Source organism: Rhinolophus sinicus, chromosome 8 (genome assembly GCF_057876585.1).
Source record: "Rhinolophus sinicus isolate RSI-liver-muscle chromosome 8, RSI-T2T, whole genome shotgun sequence".
Classification (NCBI taxonomy): domain Eukaryota; kingdom Metazoa; phylum Chordata; class Mammalia; order Chiroptera; family Rhinolophidae; genus Rhinolophus; species Rhinolophus sinicus.
The window spans coordinates 8,576,611-8,591,743 of NC_142508.1; the positions used below are offsets into that span (position 1 = coordinate 8,576,611).

General features: G+C 50.5%; 1 protein-coding gene across 1 annotated transcript in view; it reads right to left on the reverse strand.

Annotated features, from left to right (window-relative positions):
* TMEM178B (transmembrane protein 178B) overlaps positions 1-15,133 on the reverse strand; it is a 323,541-nt gene that overhangs the window by 34,636 nt on the left and 273,772 nt on the right. Inside the window, exon 3 of the mRNA XM_019749862.3 lies at positions 3,621-3,758. Within this exon, the coding sequence (XP_019605421.1) occupies positions 3,621-3,758 (138 nt within the window). The remainder of the gene's footprint in view (positions 1-3,620; positions 3,759-15,133) is intronic.

Here is a 15,133-nt window from a genome sequence, read left to right on the forward strand (position 1 = left end):
GCTGCATTAAACTGGTGGTCCTGGTGCCTCCAGAGGGTGGGGGGGTGACTTTTACTTCACACTCTGAATTCTAGGAAGGAGCCGGCCGGAGGCACTGGTGGGGAAAGCCCTGTGGGCAGTGCGATCAGCCAGCTCCGGCCGCGAAGGAGAACTGCGTGTGCTCCAGGACAGAAAGGCAGCGTGTGGTTGGAGTGATGGAGTGAATGTAGGGGAAGGACTAGGAAAGCAGGCGAGAGAGCAGCATCGGCAGGTTACACAGGGCTCCTGCTATGGACTGAACGCTTGTGTGCCCCCAAAAGTCCTAACCCCCAAGGTGACAGTACAAACAGGAGGGGCCTTTGGGGGTGATTAGCTCATATGGGTGGCACCCTCACGCATGGCATTAGTCCTCTCATTAACGACACCCCAGGGGGCTCCCTTGCTCCTTCCACCTCCGGACACAGCAAGAAGGCACCATCTATGAAGCAGCAAGTGGGTCCTCACCAGACCCCGAACGTGCCCAGGCCCTGACCTTGGACTCCCGGCCTTCAGAACAGTGAGAAATAAAATGTCTGCTGCTTACACCGCCCAGTCTGTGGTATTTTGTGATCACAGCCTGAGCTGACGAAGACAGCGCCTACAGAAGAGAAAGGAATTTGGATTTTCGGTTTCACTGGAAGCCTTTGGCGCACCGATGAGCAACAGAGGAGTAATCAATCTGATTTATAGTTTTAAAAAAAGCACGCCAACTGCTCTGTGAAGGACTGATTGCCGAGTGCCAGCGTGGAGTCAGGTGTCTAGATAGCGGCTCCAGCATCAGCTCAGGCGAGGGCTCATGGAGGCTCAGACCCGGGTGGTGCAGAGATGATGAATGTCTTCCAAGAGAGTGGGAGGCTGCGTGATGAGGATGCTGATGGGAACGGCCAGGGGCTGGATGCTCACAGCATCCCAGAGGTCTGCGTGCTGAGGCGGCTCAGGTTCCCCCAGCGAGTGAATCACAAGTCATCATTGCCGTCACACACTCCCCTGCCTTTCCCGTGTCAGCCTGTTCCTGCGCCTCTGAATACCACTGATGATTCATCAAGACGCTTGTCTCTGGCAATTGCTGGCACCGAATGGTGTTGTGCCAGTTTGGGCTAGATTCTCCCCTGGAGGCCCTGCCAAAGGGAAAACTGGATCCCACCCACCACCCCCAGCCTCCTGGCTCCACAAACCGCCCTAGTTCATGAATTGCCTCCTCTGGGTTGGGTGTTAATGAAACAGTTTGCCGGCAGGTTCTTTCACAAGGTGTGGGGTGCCCTCTCTTCTTGAGCCCGGGGAAATCATTAAATCGGGAGCGGAGAAGTGCTCAGTGTGGGCCCTCTTCCTTCATATCCGGACCGGGAAGAGGATGCTAACAGAATTCTTCCATTCTTAGGTCGGCTCTGGTCCTTTCATCTCAAGTCCCCTGCAATTCCATCTTCAGACTCTTGACTCCAAATTTACCTTCTTCATTCTTGCCGGCCCCTCCGTTTCCACCTGCTCCCTACGTTCATGCCTGGTCAGCTCCCAAGCATGCCGCGGTTGGGCCAGCTGGTCTCACTTGTGTCGCTATCTCACCCTATGGACACCTGTCTGTCCTCCGTTACAGATGCCTGAAATCCACTCTGGGGGAAAGCCAAGGCTGTGGGCCTTTTTGTCCCACTTTGCCATAAATATCTGTAGTTGGAGTGACATTGTTTTGCTGTGTCCATGAGGTGGCTGAACCAGGTAGCTGGCTCCCAAGTTCTCCAACAGGTCCAGCCTAGAAGGTTAACTCTTGGCGGGCAGGGACTGGTCAGGTTCTGGGAGACGCTGGTGCTGAAATGCCTCCTTCTGATACACAGGTTCCCGTCACTTCTGGGTTGACACCTGGGCCTCTGAGTGTGGCTCCCTCTGCTGAGCAGATGGGGAAGCACAGCTTCTCTGCCTGAGTCAGCTCCTCCCTAGCTCTGACTGAACCGAGCTCCTGGGGTCAGCAGATGGCAGCTGCTGGGGGCACCTGGACCCCCGCGGCTACTGGAAAGGACACTAACATTCCCTCTCTGTCTCTGGAAGCTGATTTCAGCAGCCCGGAAGGAAGCCGTCAGGGCTGAATGGTCCTGGAGACTTAGCACCTGTGCGGAGGTAAGCCACGTGCCTAGAGAGAGCGGGGAGAGGAGACAGTGTGCAGGGAGCGACGAACGTCTCCAAAGAGAAGGCGATGAAAGAGCAGCAGCTCCCAGAGCCCCCGGATTCCTGCTCAGCCCAAGGCCTGTTTGCTCAGCTCTTCTCGGCTTCCTGGGAGACCTCTCCGGAGCCTCTCCTGTGGTACTGTAGTTGATCTTTGTAAAACCAAGAGAGTCGTAGCGAGACTACCCACGACAAACAGAACCCCTCCACCGTTATCTTTTCACATGTCAGAGTCCATGCAGGAGCTTGACTGCAAGGTGGGAACAAAATGGATTCAGCTGCTACTAAAACAGAGTTCGGAAATCGAGTTTCCCCCTTGTTTCACTGAGGAGGACACCGAGCGCGAAAGAAGTAAGCAGGGCCGGTTTTGTGGGAGACCAGGACAGGTGTGGGAACTGCCATACTGCAAGTGTGGGATGCAACCATCAGGCCCCAAGACGAATGGTGCGGTTTTCCTCCTCACCAGCCCCCAGAGATCTCTGCACACCCAGAGGGACAGCTGGCCGCCTCCATTCCCTAGCTTGACACACTCCCTCCCTCCCGCCTCCGTTCAGGAACCCAGAGTCAGGCATTTCACAGGAGGGGCCTGAGCTGGGCATGTACATGGGGCACCTAATGTCTGACATTTGTTTCCGTAGCTAGAGCGCACTTTCCTCTTTCCATACGCATTTCTAATCCCCTCTGTGCAGTCTCCCCTTCACCCAGCTCCTTGCATTCACCGATCCACTTTTCTGAGGAGCGGATGTGATGGGCACACCCACTGGTTAGCTTGGGCTTTGAACTGACTCACACGAGGAGACTGAAAAGCACGTTTGAGCTCCTGAGAGAGAAAAGAAGCGCACGTAGACTGTGGATTAACGTTTACTTCCCATGATGGGGGCCTATTCCTGCACAGCTATAGAGTTCTCCGTGTCTACAATCCCTTTATAAGGACTGATTGGTCGTATGGCCATGGCAGTAACAGACAGTAAGGGAGGCAGGTAGAGGGAAGGTCTGGCCCTGTCCTACCACCACTGGAGGGTCTTATTTCGAACCAGACACATAAATCAAGGGTGAGGCTTTCAAAGGGGAAGCTGCCCAGGCACCACCTACCTGCTTCCCACCCCGGAGTCTAGCACGTGTATAAAATGCCAACTGTCTCCTGGGTTCAAGTTCGCCCCGGGTCTGATACTTCTCCCAATGCCAGCCACACCACGCCGTCAGACGCCTGAGGGTAAGGACCACGTCTCACTAGCCTTTGCATCCTTAGCAGCTGCCACAGTGGCCAGTGGTTAAGAGCACTCAAAAAATGTTTGATGAACGAATGAATGAATGAATGAATGAATGAGTGAGTTAGTAGACCCCACCCGAGTTGTAGCCTTCATCTGCCCTGCCCCTCGCCATTTGCCCAGAAGCCTAGTACATACCCAGGACCTGCCCACCCCCACCGCCCCCTGAGCCTCCGGCCTTACCTCCCATAAGGAAGAGAAGCCCGGCCACATACTGCATAAGGCCTCGGTCCCAGCAGCAGCCCAGCACGCCAATGATCCAGCCGAAGAGGATGATGGCCACCGCCATGCCCATGAAGCCAGCTGTCATCCTGCGCAAGTCTGTGGGGAAGCAGGAGGGCAACGGTTAGCGTCAGAGCCTGGAACTCAGGGTCAGGGCGCAGCCTGAGCCCAGGCAGACGGGTAGAAGGCAGGGGCAGGAAGGCAGCCGGTCTGCACAATCGCGCTTCCTTTGCAGAGGAGAGAGCCCCGGTGGTGACTGCAGCCTTCTGTGCAGATCACGCAGGACAGTTGGTTCATAAGTACAGGGAGAGATTGTCATCGTATCAGCTGTCACTTCTTGTGTGCCTCCTTTGTGCCAGGCACAGCACTATCCTGCCCAAGCATCCATCTCAACCTTCTGAGACAGGCACTGTCTTTATTCCTATTGGGAAAATGGCTGCAAGCCCTACACCTAGTAAGTGGTAGGAGACGGCAGCCAACCCAGCTCTGGACGGCTCTCGGGTCCTAACCTCAGCGTGTCATTCACTTCTCAGCTGGGCGGGGTCTGGGCAGTCTGGCTGCACCTGCTAAGAACTCCCTCCCTTCCCTCCAGGATGCGCTGGTCTCTCTAGTAGGTCCAGGGTGATAAGGAAGATGCCTGCAGCTTCTAGTTTCTTCCCCTCTAAGCTGGCGCCCAGGCCTCAGCTTTCCTTGCATGTGGGGTTGCAGCATGGGGAGCTACACCTCTTGTTCTTAGACTGAGCCCCAGAGTACCCCCCGTAGCCCCCTGGACCCCAGGGCAGCCCAGTTTTCTGGGTCAGGCCCTCCCCTGCTCCATGCCTCATTGACCCCGCCAGACAAAGCCCAGTGTGGGCACAGGAAGGAGGACGGCTGTCTGGAAAGGAGGTATTTTTAGCAGAAGGGCGAGGGCAGAGCTGCTGTCCTGTCTCAGTCAGCCTCACTTGCGTCTTGCTCGGCTCAGTTTCCTCCTGGCTACCCCACTGCCCTCCGGCGCATTCCCCCCACCCACCCCACCTCGTACTGCTGCCCTGGAATCCAGGCTTCTTACCTCCTCCACGTTAACACCCCACCACTTGTCATGGACTCCGTCCACGCTGCCCTAGCCCCCCACCCACCCGCAGCTCCCTGTCCACCTGTGCAGTCTGGGTGGAGCCCATCCATCTACATCTGAACCTATCGCCAGCCTCAGGCCCTCCCACAGGGCTCCACGCAGGAGTGAAGCCATTGCCCGTGCCTCTGCCTCTGGGAACATTGCTAGAGAAGCCTGGGGGACCCCAAGGGCATCGCCCTCTCTCAAAGGCAAGGAGGGCCTCTTCTCTTCCCTGGGAAACAAATGCCCTATATTGTCTCTAAGGGGAACACCTTGGGATCTGCACACTCACAGGGGCGTCCCATCCCCTCCATTCCTCTCTCATTCCAGCCACCCCCATCGGGAGCCGCTGCAGATCTGGCCTAGTTTGGCTGGAGACCTTCCGGTCCTGTCCTCTACTGAGGGATTCGGTCCATGACCTTGTCCTGACATTGAAGCTCAGACAGCGGCAGCCCCTAGCCCAAGAGGAAACTGGTTGTAGAGTGGGGAGCGAGGACAAAGGAAAAGACAGCAGCTGAGCTTCTCCTGCAAGGAAGGGCCTGCATAGGGAGGACAGGACCCTGTCACTGTCACAGAGGCAGAAATCCACCCACCGAGCAGGCCCCTGTTCTACTGAGTTCTCCTTTGGCCTCCCCCGCTGACCCAGCAGTGCCTGCCCAAGCCAGGCGGAAGTAATACTCAGTACAGGCATTTATGTGAACTGCCAAGGACACCTAATTATCATGCCACACTGTACTGACTGCTCATGTCACCCAATGTGTCCCAGGAAACTTGGTTGCGAGGGCTCTTGGATCACAGCGCTCAAACAAGCGCCATGCTTCCCGAGCTGGCTCCTTGCTTACGGGCTCAGTCAGCCACAGCCAGCGTGAAGGAAGGAACATGCCTGCCAGTTGGGCCAGCACCACTTATTCAACTGTCTTTGGTTGTCCTGGCCTCCCCATGTTCCCACAGTGCATTTTCCACTGCCACCAGTCTCTGTCCCTTCTTCCTTCGTCACCACTACAGACTCCAGCATGAGCAGGTCTGAGATGTGTCCTGGGTGGAGAAGGGTCCCCTCCTGACATGTGAGCCCATTTGGACTGATTCCCAGAGATGGGATCCTCTGCTACAGATGCTTCGTCCACTCTCCACCATGGTCAAGGGCAAGGAGGTGGTGGGCCCGGCAAACGAGTTGCTCAGGTATTTTCAAAGTAAAGGAGGCTCATAGCCCCTTAAACGGGTCAGGTAAGTTCCCTTCTATGTCCCTGTGGAAGTACAGGTCCCCTTTTCAGTGCATGGAGGGTTTCTTAGGGAAATCTTGGCCCCATCAGTAGCACTAGAGACAGACAACCCTGCTGCAGCCATAGAGCCCTCTCTGGTGCACTTGGCCTTGCTCACTGGAAGGCCTGACTGGTCCTCTGGGCTCTGAAGACTCTTGCGAGCAAAGGTATTACCTGGGGGATTAAGTGGACAATATGTCACGTAAGGTGTGCCCACTTGGGCCGGGATGGGAAAGTGGGCTGGCAGGAAAAGGGAAATAATACAAATCAGAGAAAGAGGGAAGGTTCTCGTTGGAGGAGAAAAGCAGTGTTTCACTTAGAAGGAAACAGAGGAAAAGGCAGAAAGGGAATGGAGAAGATAGGTCCTCTTCCAAAGTTCCAGAACTGACAGTGGTCATCTGTGCCACAGGTTGGGGAGGGGCTGTGGCTTTTAACACAGAGCAGGGGCACTTTGCTGTGTCCCAAAGGGCTGTGTCAATAAAAGCTGAGGGTCACGCTACACTGCTGATCTGGAAAGAAGGATGAAAGCCAGAGATCAGGCCTGAGTATTCTCACTGACCCGGGAAGACATTCACCGTCACCCTGTGAACCTGACTTCGTTAGAGCCACACGTGTACCACTAGTTACTCTGTCCTGAGATCTATGCGGGAATTCAGAGCAGCTGCGGCAACAACTAGGAAAGCATGCAGGACAAGAAGTATTCTTGTTTTGCAGAAGAGAAAAGCAAGAGCCAAGGAAGTTAGATAATTTATTGATAAGCAGTCTCAAACCAGTGAACTCAAAGAAGAGTGAGTTGGGTCATTGAGTTGTGTGGGAAAATAAAATTAATAATATAATTAATGTCCTACTGGATTATCATGACAGATTGAATAAAATGCATCTCTTCCTCCCAAATAAAGCCAGGACTCTAGTTAAGAGATTTTTTTTTTTTAAAAGATAGACATTTACAAGAATGGGGAAAATAGGAAAGGAGATGAAGACAACAATCAAAGATGAAAAATGACAAAGCTGACAGTGTGATTGACTTAGCAGAGGGAGGGAGCCAAACCTAAAGCCAGCAGCCCAGCCGGGAAGCTGAAAACCAAACTTCCAAATGGCCACGAGTCTCGTGAACTGGCCCCGACAGGTTCCTGTGGCTCAGGAAGTTAGAGAAGAAGGACATAGAACAAGGATTTGGTGGAAGCTGTTGGAGATGGAACTAGATCCCTACATCTCCTCACCCACTGCACACCTCTGAGGGACACCCCCACTTCCTGGCCCCAGGGCTAGAGAGGAAGCACTTAGGATGGGGGTGTCAACAAGCTCAGGCGAGGGATAGCTGGTCAGCATGGCTGAGGGCCACTACACGTAGGGTTATTAAATGACTACACACATGGAGAATGTTCAGTGCTTACCCTGGATACCCCAGCCCTCTTCTACCTGCTCCAAGAAGTTTACTGCCTGGCCTTTGCCCTCCAGCCTGGAGGCTGGGAGAGGTCTCTCTGGTGATGACTAGCACAAGAGAAAATACCTAGACACTCTGACACTGGGGGTGCCCCATAGGCAGCCTCTCCGACCAATCTCCAATAAAGCCCACCCACCCACTCAGTGCTTCCAGGTAGCTGTTTAGCAACCCCACCAGACAACCCAGCATCACCAGATAGCTGAGCCAAGCCTGGGAGAAAAAGAAGTTGAGAAAACACTGAGCAGGGATAAGAAACAATAATTGAAAGTTATTATTAAAAATTATTATGAATATTCTCAGAGACACAAGAGCAGAAACATAGTTTGCCTCCATGAAATAAGGACAGGATATTATTGAAAAGAACCAAGAGTATGTGAAAAACAAAAACATGCCTTAAAACAACAGAATCAAAATCACTGAAATTTATATTATAAAATCAGTTCTAATTTATGTATTAACAGTCTTACCTTATTCTAAAAAAAAGATTTAAGGAAGCTTACAAACCACACACAGGTATAACAGGATAAAAATAATGAATGAGGAAATGAATGAAAGACAAAATAAATAAGAGGAAGGTGAAGCCAGATATTACATTCAGACACCAAGTTTTGTCCGTGAGGTCTTGTGGAAGGTGCGTATACGCTCCAGATTTGAAGTTAGTCATTAGATATTATTTTCATTGTCTTTCAATCTACGTTGCTTTTTGTTTACACTTGAGTAAATCCCAAGGGCCTCTCTGCCTAAGGAGTGGCCCACATGAGACGCCCCCACTCCTGGCTGTCTGGGTTACCCTATGTGTCCATGTTCTCGCTTTAGGAGTGAGAAGCTGCCTCTCCCATTCTTCGTGATTGCTCACTGTGCCCAAGCAGCACGTTGCACCTGGGAACATACATCGCTTGTATTTCTTGTCCTGTCTCTTCCTGCCTTTTGAGAAGAAAAAGGAAGGAAGGAAGGAAGGACGGAAGGAAGGAGAGAGACAGAGAGAGAGAGAGAGAGAGAGAGAGAGAGAGAGAGAGAGAGAGAGAGAGAGAGAGGAAGAAAGGAAGGAAGGAAGGAAGGAAGGAAGGAAGGAAGGAAGGAAGGAAGGAAGGAAGGAAGGAAGGAAGGAGAGAGACAGAGAGAGAGAGAGAGAGAGAGAGAGAGAGAGAGGAAGAAAGGAAGGAAGGAAGGAAGGAAGGAAGGAAGGAAGGAAGGAAGGAAGGAAGGAAGGAAGGAAGAAATAAAAGAGAAGAGAAAACCTAACATGCTTATCTGAAGCCTTGGGAAAAGATTATGCAAGGTCGACCTGAGAATAATCCCCTTGGAAAGAACCTTGAATGAAGAGATGGGCTCTGCAGGCTAAGGCTGAGATAAAGAAAAATCTCAGGAATCGTGTTGGCTTTGAGTCCATTATCTGTATTCCATGGCCCTAACATTGAACGTCATAATTTTCAAAATAAGAACGGTGCATTCTAAACTTTTGAGCAAAAGAATTTAGCTCAGCACAGTGGAGAGGAGTGGGCAGAAGAGGGTTGATAATGAGGGAAGGTGGAGAAGAAAAGCGAGGAGAGCCATTAAATCGAACCAGAAAAAGCAGTTCTCCCTCATGGAAAAATTTTCATTTTGAAGTTTACACTCCTATTACCATTTAAATTGAAAGGTATTGCTTGCAACTCTACACGGGAAACCAGGATATATGCATTTAAATAAACACCACTTAGAGAAGAAAAATATATATGCGCTCTGAATATCTTTCTATTTGCTCTTTTAAGATCTTGCACACATAAAAATGATGATGATTTGAATTAAAAAGAAAAACACCCAGAAATGGTGAGGGTAAGTGTATGTTAACCTCGCTGTGATGGTAAAGACTTGGCAATGGGGAGAGAGGGCACTGTCGTAACGCCCTCAGTGTCCAGAGTGTGGAGTGACCAGCAAGGCCACGGTCGGTCATCTGTTGGTCACCTCTAGGTGAGCCTTGCTGGCTGGACGCTCTCCCTTCTGCAAGATCCGAACACGTGGCTGGTGGAAGGGTGTCAGCTGCCCTGGGGGTGACACAGTCCTTCACAATTAGTCCCTTGGGGTTCAAGTTCACAGGAATTGGAGGACAGAGCAAGGTGGTGGGGCCCGAACGCCAGTGTTTTTGCCTCAAGGGGTCAGTCTGGGGAGTAAGAAGTGGAGAGAGAGACTCTGCAGTGAACGTGCTAGCCGTGGGATTGGCTCAGGACAAATTGATCAAACGAGAAGGAATATTCCAGGAACCAATTAGTGCATGGCAACCATCTCTGAAGAAACTGGGGGGTTTGGATTCTGGGTCACCATAGAGATAGTCAACACCTGGGGATGGCAGCAGAGATTTTTAGGACCCTGGCTCTGCCACCCACTGGCTGTGTGAAATTCAGCAAGTCAGTCTAGTTGCTGCACTTGTAAGTGGAGGACAGTACTTAACTTCAAAGGGTTATTAAGAGGATTAAATAAGTTAATATGTATAAACTGCTTAGAATAGTGCCTGACACAAAGCTTGAGCTGTATAAGTGTGCGTAGAAATGGAAGTCGTTTAAAGTGGTTCTCTTTTTTTCATGCCTCGCATCCTTTGCATTTTCTGTACATGAGCACATAGGAGCTGAGTAACACACTGGGGCTAGCCCCTAATTTAGGATTTGATTTCCTGAGGGAGCAGCCTTCTGGAATATGTGGCTGTGTCTCTCGGGTACCTGCACAGGCCAAGGCGGAGGCTCCAGCTTTCTATTTGTTAAGCTTGAGATGCTTTCACCCTGGAGTGTTGATGCCTCTTATCCTCCAAGGACCCAAACAGCTGGAGGCTACCACAGCTAATAGCAGAGGTGCCGGTGGCCACAGAGGCTATCTGAACCCTGGGCTCTCACAGTGAGTGCTACAACTGATCTAGAAGGAAGAGGCATGGGCAAGACTGCAACTCTGTAGGGGGGGATTCAGTGATCTAACTAATTAACACTGAAACAGAGAAGGAGCGAACAGAAGGTTTTGCCAGGAGCTTTCTTCCAGAGTGTGAGTTGGTTCGGGATTGCAATGCAGTTATATGTAAGAAATTATTTTCATGTGAACACAAAATCATTCTTATGTGTCCATGAGAAAGTGCCCAACGTGGGGCTATGATCCCTACGAGGTCCTTTTGTCCATCTTTCGTCAACAGTCTCCTCACAGACTGCACTTCCCTGAAAGACCTGGCACTTTCCTCCCTCCTTCCGTGGTGGCGCTGTGCTCTCTGCCAACATGGCTGCCCACAGGCTCCACCTGGCAAGCTTCTCATTAGCCTTAAAGATTTCCCTGACAAGTAAACGGCTGGGAGCCTTCCAGGGCACGGGGCTGCTGTAGCACTTGGTCGCTATTACCCCTCAACCACGGACCATCTCACATGTCTCATTGCAATAATTTATCTCCCTCCCTCCAATAAATGTGAGCGTGCTCAGGGCCGTGCTCATGTCTGATGTATTCTATTTTCATGTCACTGACATGAGCAGGTGCTCAATAAATATTTTGCTAAATGAGATCGTCTTCCCAAGCCGCAATAATTACTAAAACTGTGTGTAGCAGAGAATAATGCAGGGTGAGGAGGTACCTACCTGATGCAAACCAGTTCAGTGACTCAGATGTCACTGTGAAGACAATTTCTCTCGCTTCCAATCTTATTTTATTTTTAAAAGCCAGCACAAACTATCACTTAAAACATTCAACATATTTGTTTCTCGTATACAAACATAGGTCCAGATTCCAGATCACACAAAGCCATGCACCGTGGGGGCCCCTTCCCAGAAAGTTTAATGAGCACGTCTGATACCCCACAGGTTAGGACCCCAACAGATGCTTCTGCACTGCCCTCCAAGGGGGAAGGTAGCTGCCGTAGAAATAAAAAGCGGTTTCTGGATCAGAAGACAAGCTTGAAATTTCCTCCTCCTCAACCCTACCTCCGGATTAGAGAGCTTCCATAAATAGGGATATTATGTGATTCTGCCATATACAAATCACATCCATTGTCAAAACAATGGAAGGCAAATTGCAAAATTCGCACTCGCCTGATGAAAACTAGGTCAGCAGCTAAAGCAAATGCCTGGAGACAAGAGAGGAGAAGGGGAGGAAAACCCAGAACTGAGAGGCAGAGTCCCAAACCAAAAAAAAAAATCACAAAATGACTCTTCGTCCTGCAGCTACACTGCTAAGCCAACAGCAGAAACTGCAGAAGGGAAGGAAGAAAAGGAAACTGCGGCTCAGCCGGCTGGCAATGCCTGGGTAGAGCCAGCTCGGCGCCTGCTTCTGGTCTGGGGGTCTTCTGCTGTGCGCGGTGAGCACGACCAGTACAATCCCCTACTCCATCCCAGAGAAGTTCCCATGCTCCTTCTCTCTTTGTGTCCCTGACAGCTGCTCCGAGCACAGTCTCGAAGTCAGAGTGGCTGGGCAAGAACGTCCCCAGGGTCCCCACAGAGTAACACAAGATGGGAGCTTTAAAACACATGGGCAACTTAGAGGGTGCGATGCTTTCCAGAAATATGCTGCAGGCCCCTGAGAAGGGGTTGATGGCAAAGAATCTGCAAAGCCTGGGGAAGGGAAAGATAAATGGGAATGAACATTTGTTGTGCCTCCACTATGTGCAGGCACTGGGCTGAGCAATTTATGCAGAACATGTCCATAAAGCCTCCCAACGGCGCCACAATTTTTCTCATTGTGTAGACTTAGACACCGAGGCAAGGGGATTTGAGCTGATCAAGGTCACGCAGCCAGTAAGCGGTGGATCTGGGAGAGGGCCTCAGTCTGCCCAGACCCTTCCCCTTCCCCTGTCCCCTTCAGATTTCATGCTACTTCAAAGCCCAGGAGAGAGTTTAACATTCAATAAAATGCAACAGAATATTTTTTGGCTACTAAATTACTCTTTTGAAGAATGTCAATGACCAGGGGAAAGTTTGTAATAGAAAACTAAATGAAAAATACCGCACAAGCATATGTATCCCACACGATCCCGACACGGCAGGTGACATACGTGCATCCAAGCACGAACACCCAGGTGGCAAGAGCAAGGGAGGAGCCCACCCCACGTTAGCAGGGCAGCTTTCTGGGTAAAGTCTGGAAACAAAGACGTGCTTGTATAACAAGTTAAGCTCTCTTAGAACTTTGTGGGGGAAAGGCAGTAGAATTGATGGGAATCGGTGACTGACTGTGAGAGAGAGGGAGAGGGAGAAGGCACTGGTGACTCCTGGGCTTCAGGCTTGGATGATGAGACCATGGTGACATCACTGACCAAACTACAGAACACAAGATGAGGCACAGAGTGTCGCTTCTCTGTTTGGATTTATTTTTATTCATCTGTTTTGGAAGGGGGCTGGGAGGAAGGACAAGGACAGGTCTTGTAAGAGAAGAGAGGGTGTTGGGGCGGCCGGATGGCTCAGGTGGATAAAGAGTGAGCTCTGAACAACAGGGTTGCTGGTTCGATTCCCACATGGGCCAGTGAGCCGCACCCTCCACAACTAGATTGAAGACAACGAGCTGCCGCTGAGCTTCCGGAGGGGCAGCCGGATGGCTCAGTTGGTTAGAGCCCGAGCTCTCAACAACAAGGTTGCTGGTTCAATTTCCTCATGGGATGGTGGGCTGCGCCCCCTGCAACTAAAGATTGAAAATGGAAACTGGACTTGGAGCTGAGCTGCGCTCTCCACAACCAGATTGAAGGACAACGACTTGGAGCTGATGGGCCCTGGAGAAACACACTGTTCCCCAATATTCCCCCCCCCCAAAAAAAAAAGAGACAAGAGGATGTTAAGTTCAGTTTGTTATGTGCCTAACAGACATCTAATTGGAGATGTCCACTATGGCCCTGGCTGCATGTGCCCAGTGCATGGGAAAGAGAGTAGTGTTTAGTGTTTGTGTCTGAGATAGTGACACAGCACGCACGTCACTAAAGCTGTAGGATAGAAGGCCTGCTCTCCCAGGGTATAAAAGTGAGAAGACAAGGTGACTAAGGCCAGAATTTGAACGCCAGTATTTAAGGGGTGAGAAGAGGAAGAGAAGGATGGATGGACAAAACGGGTAGGGCAAAATCGAGCATGAGAGACATCATGGGAGCGAAAGGGAGACACGGTTTCAATGACAGCTGGTGTTGCCGAGGCCAAATAAGATGTAACATCATAACACATTCAGCGAAGACTCGCCGAGCACCAGTTGTGTGCTGGGCATTGTGGTAGCAATAGGGAACACAGCTGTCCATGCAACTGCCAGGGTCCCTTCCCATATGGAAGCTTACTAGGGACACAACTAAGAGGTCCCACATGACCTTGACAAAGGCTCTTGCAGTGGAGGTCAATGTCATTGAGTTACTAGGAAAGAATGGGAGGTGAGTGGGAAAAGTCACTCTAAACACTATGCTTTCAAGCAGACTGATTGTAGAGAAGAGGAGGGAAATGGGGTGACAGGTGGAACACAGAGGTAGAAGGACTTTTCTTGTTCTGAAGTATGCAAGACTTGAGTCCATTTCTATGAAGAGGAGAAAGAATTAACAGAGAGCGTGAACCTGAAGATACTGGACACGACACCCTTTCACATAGTCTGAATTTTATCCAAACCAAATGGCCAGACCTGCACACAAACTCAGGAAAGTTCCTGATCCCATTCAACAAATATCCTCCCTGAAACCTCTTGTGTCCGCTGACCCAGAATCACCCAGTCTGCAGGAAGTGCCCAGCATGTAGCACACTTGGGGGCCAGACCTCTCGCTTAGTGCACATACATTCACTCACAGACTCATTCATTTGTTCGTCATTTGCAGAGCTCTGTATTTCATTGTTCTACAGAGCGTTGTAAGACACCAGCCCTTCCCTCGAGAAGGTCACAGGTCCTGACAGCCTTGGATTGTTGGCCACGTCTTGTGCGTCAGCCAATCACTTGGAGAACCAAGGTGGCATTATTTCTTCTTTGTGTTTGTCACCTAATACATAGTAGGGGCTCTCACTCTCCACATAACCAAGGGATGACTCGACTCCATTCAGTAGGCATGCGACTGAGTAGGAGCCCACAGTGTCTCTCCTGGAAGATGAGTTATCAAGGGAGAAAGGCGCTGACATGTATTCGTCACCAGGCACTGGTGACAGCACACAGCTCACTTACAGCCAGCTGATGAGAAAACCTTCTCTATTTGTTTTGTTGAAAAGTGATACCTAATGGCTTCCCTTTTTTATTTTCAAATAGTTTCCATTTTGTATGGTTTGCTTTCTATGCTTGACGTGCCTCATCTGCCTGGAAATATTTTTCATGCTTCATGTGTAGTCAGTCACTTTTGAATTTTTCCAGTGTGTGGTTGTTGGGTCTTTTGTTAAGTAAATGCTTATTAGGCACTTTGTGTCAGGTTCTATAAGAGACAAACATGCCCACCCCTTCGGCCCCACGCGTGTCCCTCTCTCGCCCTGCCCCCCATGCTGTCTTTGTTCTGTGGCAGCCTACTGAAGCCTATTCTATTAATGAGGCCACGGTCAACCGCAGATGTGTGAAAACCCAGAACAAAATGGGAAACACGGGGCAAAAACGTTTTTTTTCTCAGTTCTCCCAAAGGAACTGGTATGTTGGATTTACCTCTGAGTTGGAAAAAAAAAAGTAATAATGGAGCATAGTTTTTTTAAGAATAGTGGATAAAATATCGAAGGCAAGATATTTACATATTGATACCCAGTCTCTTCTACTCCCCAGA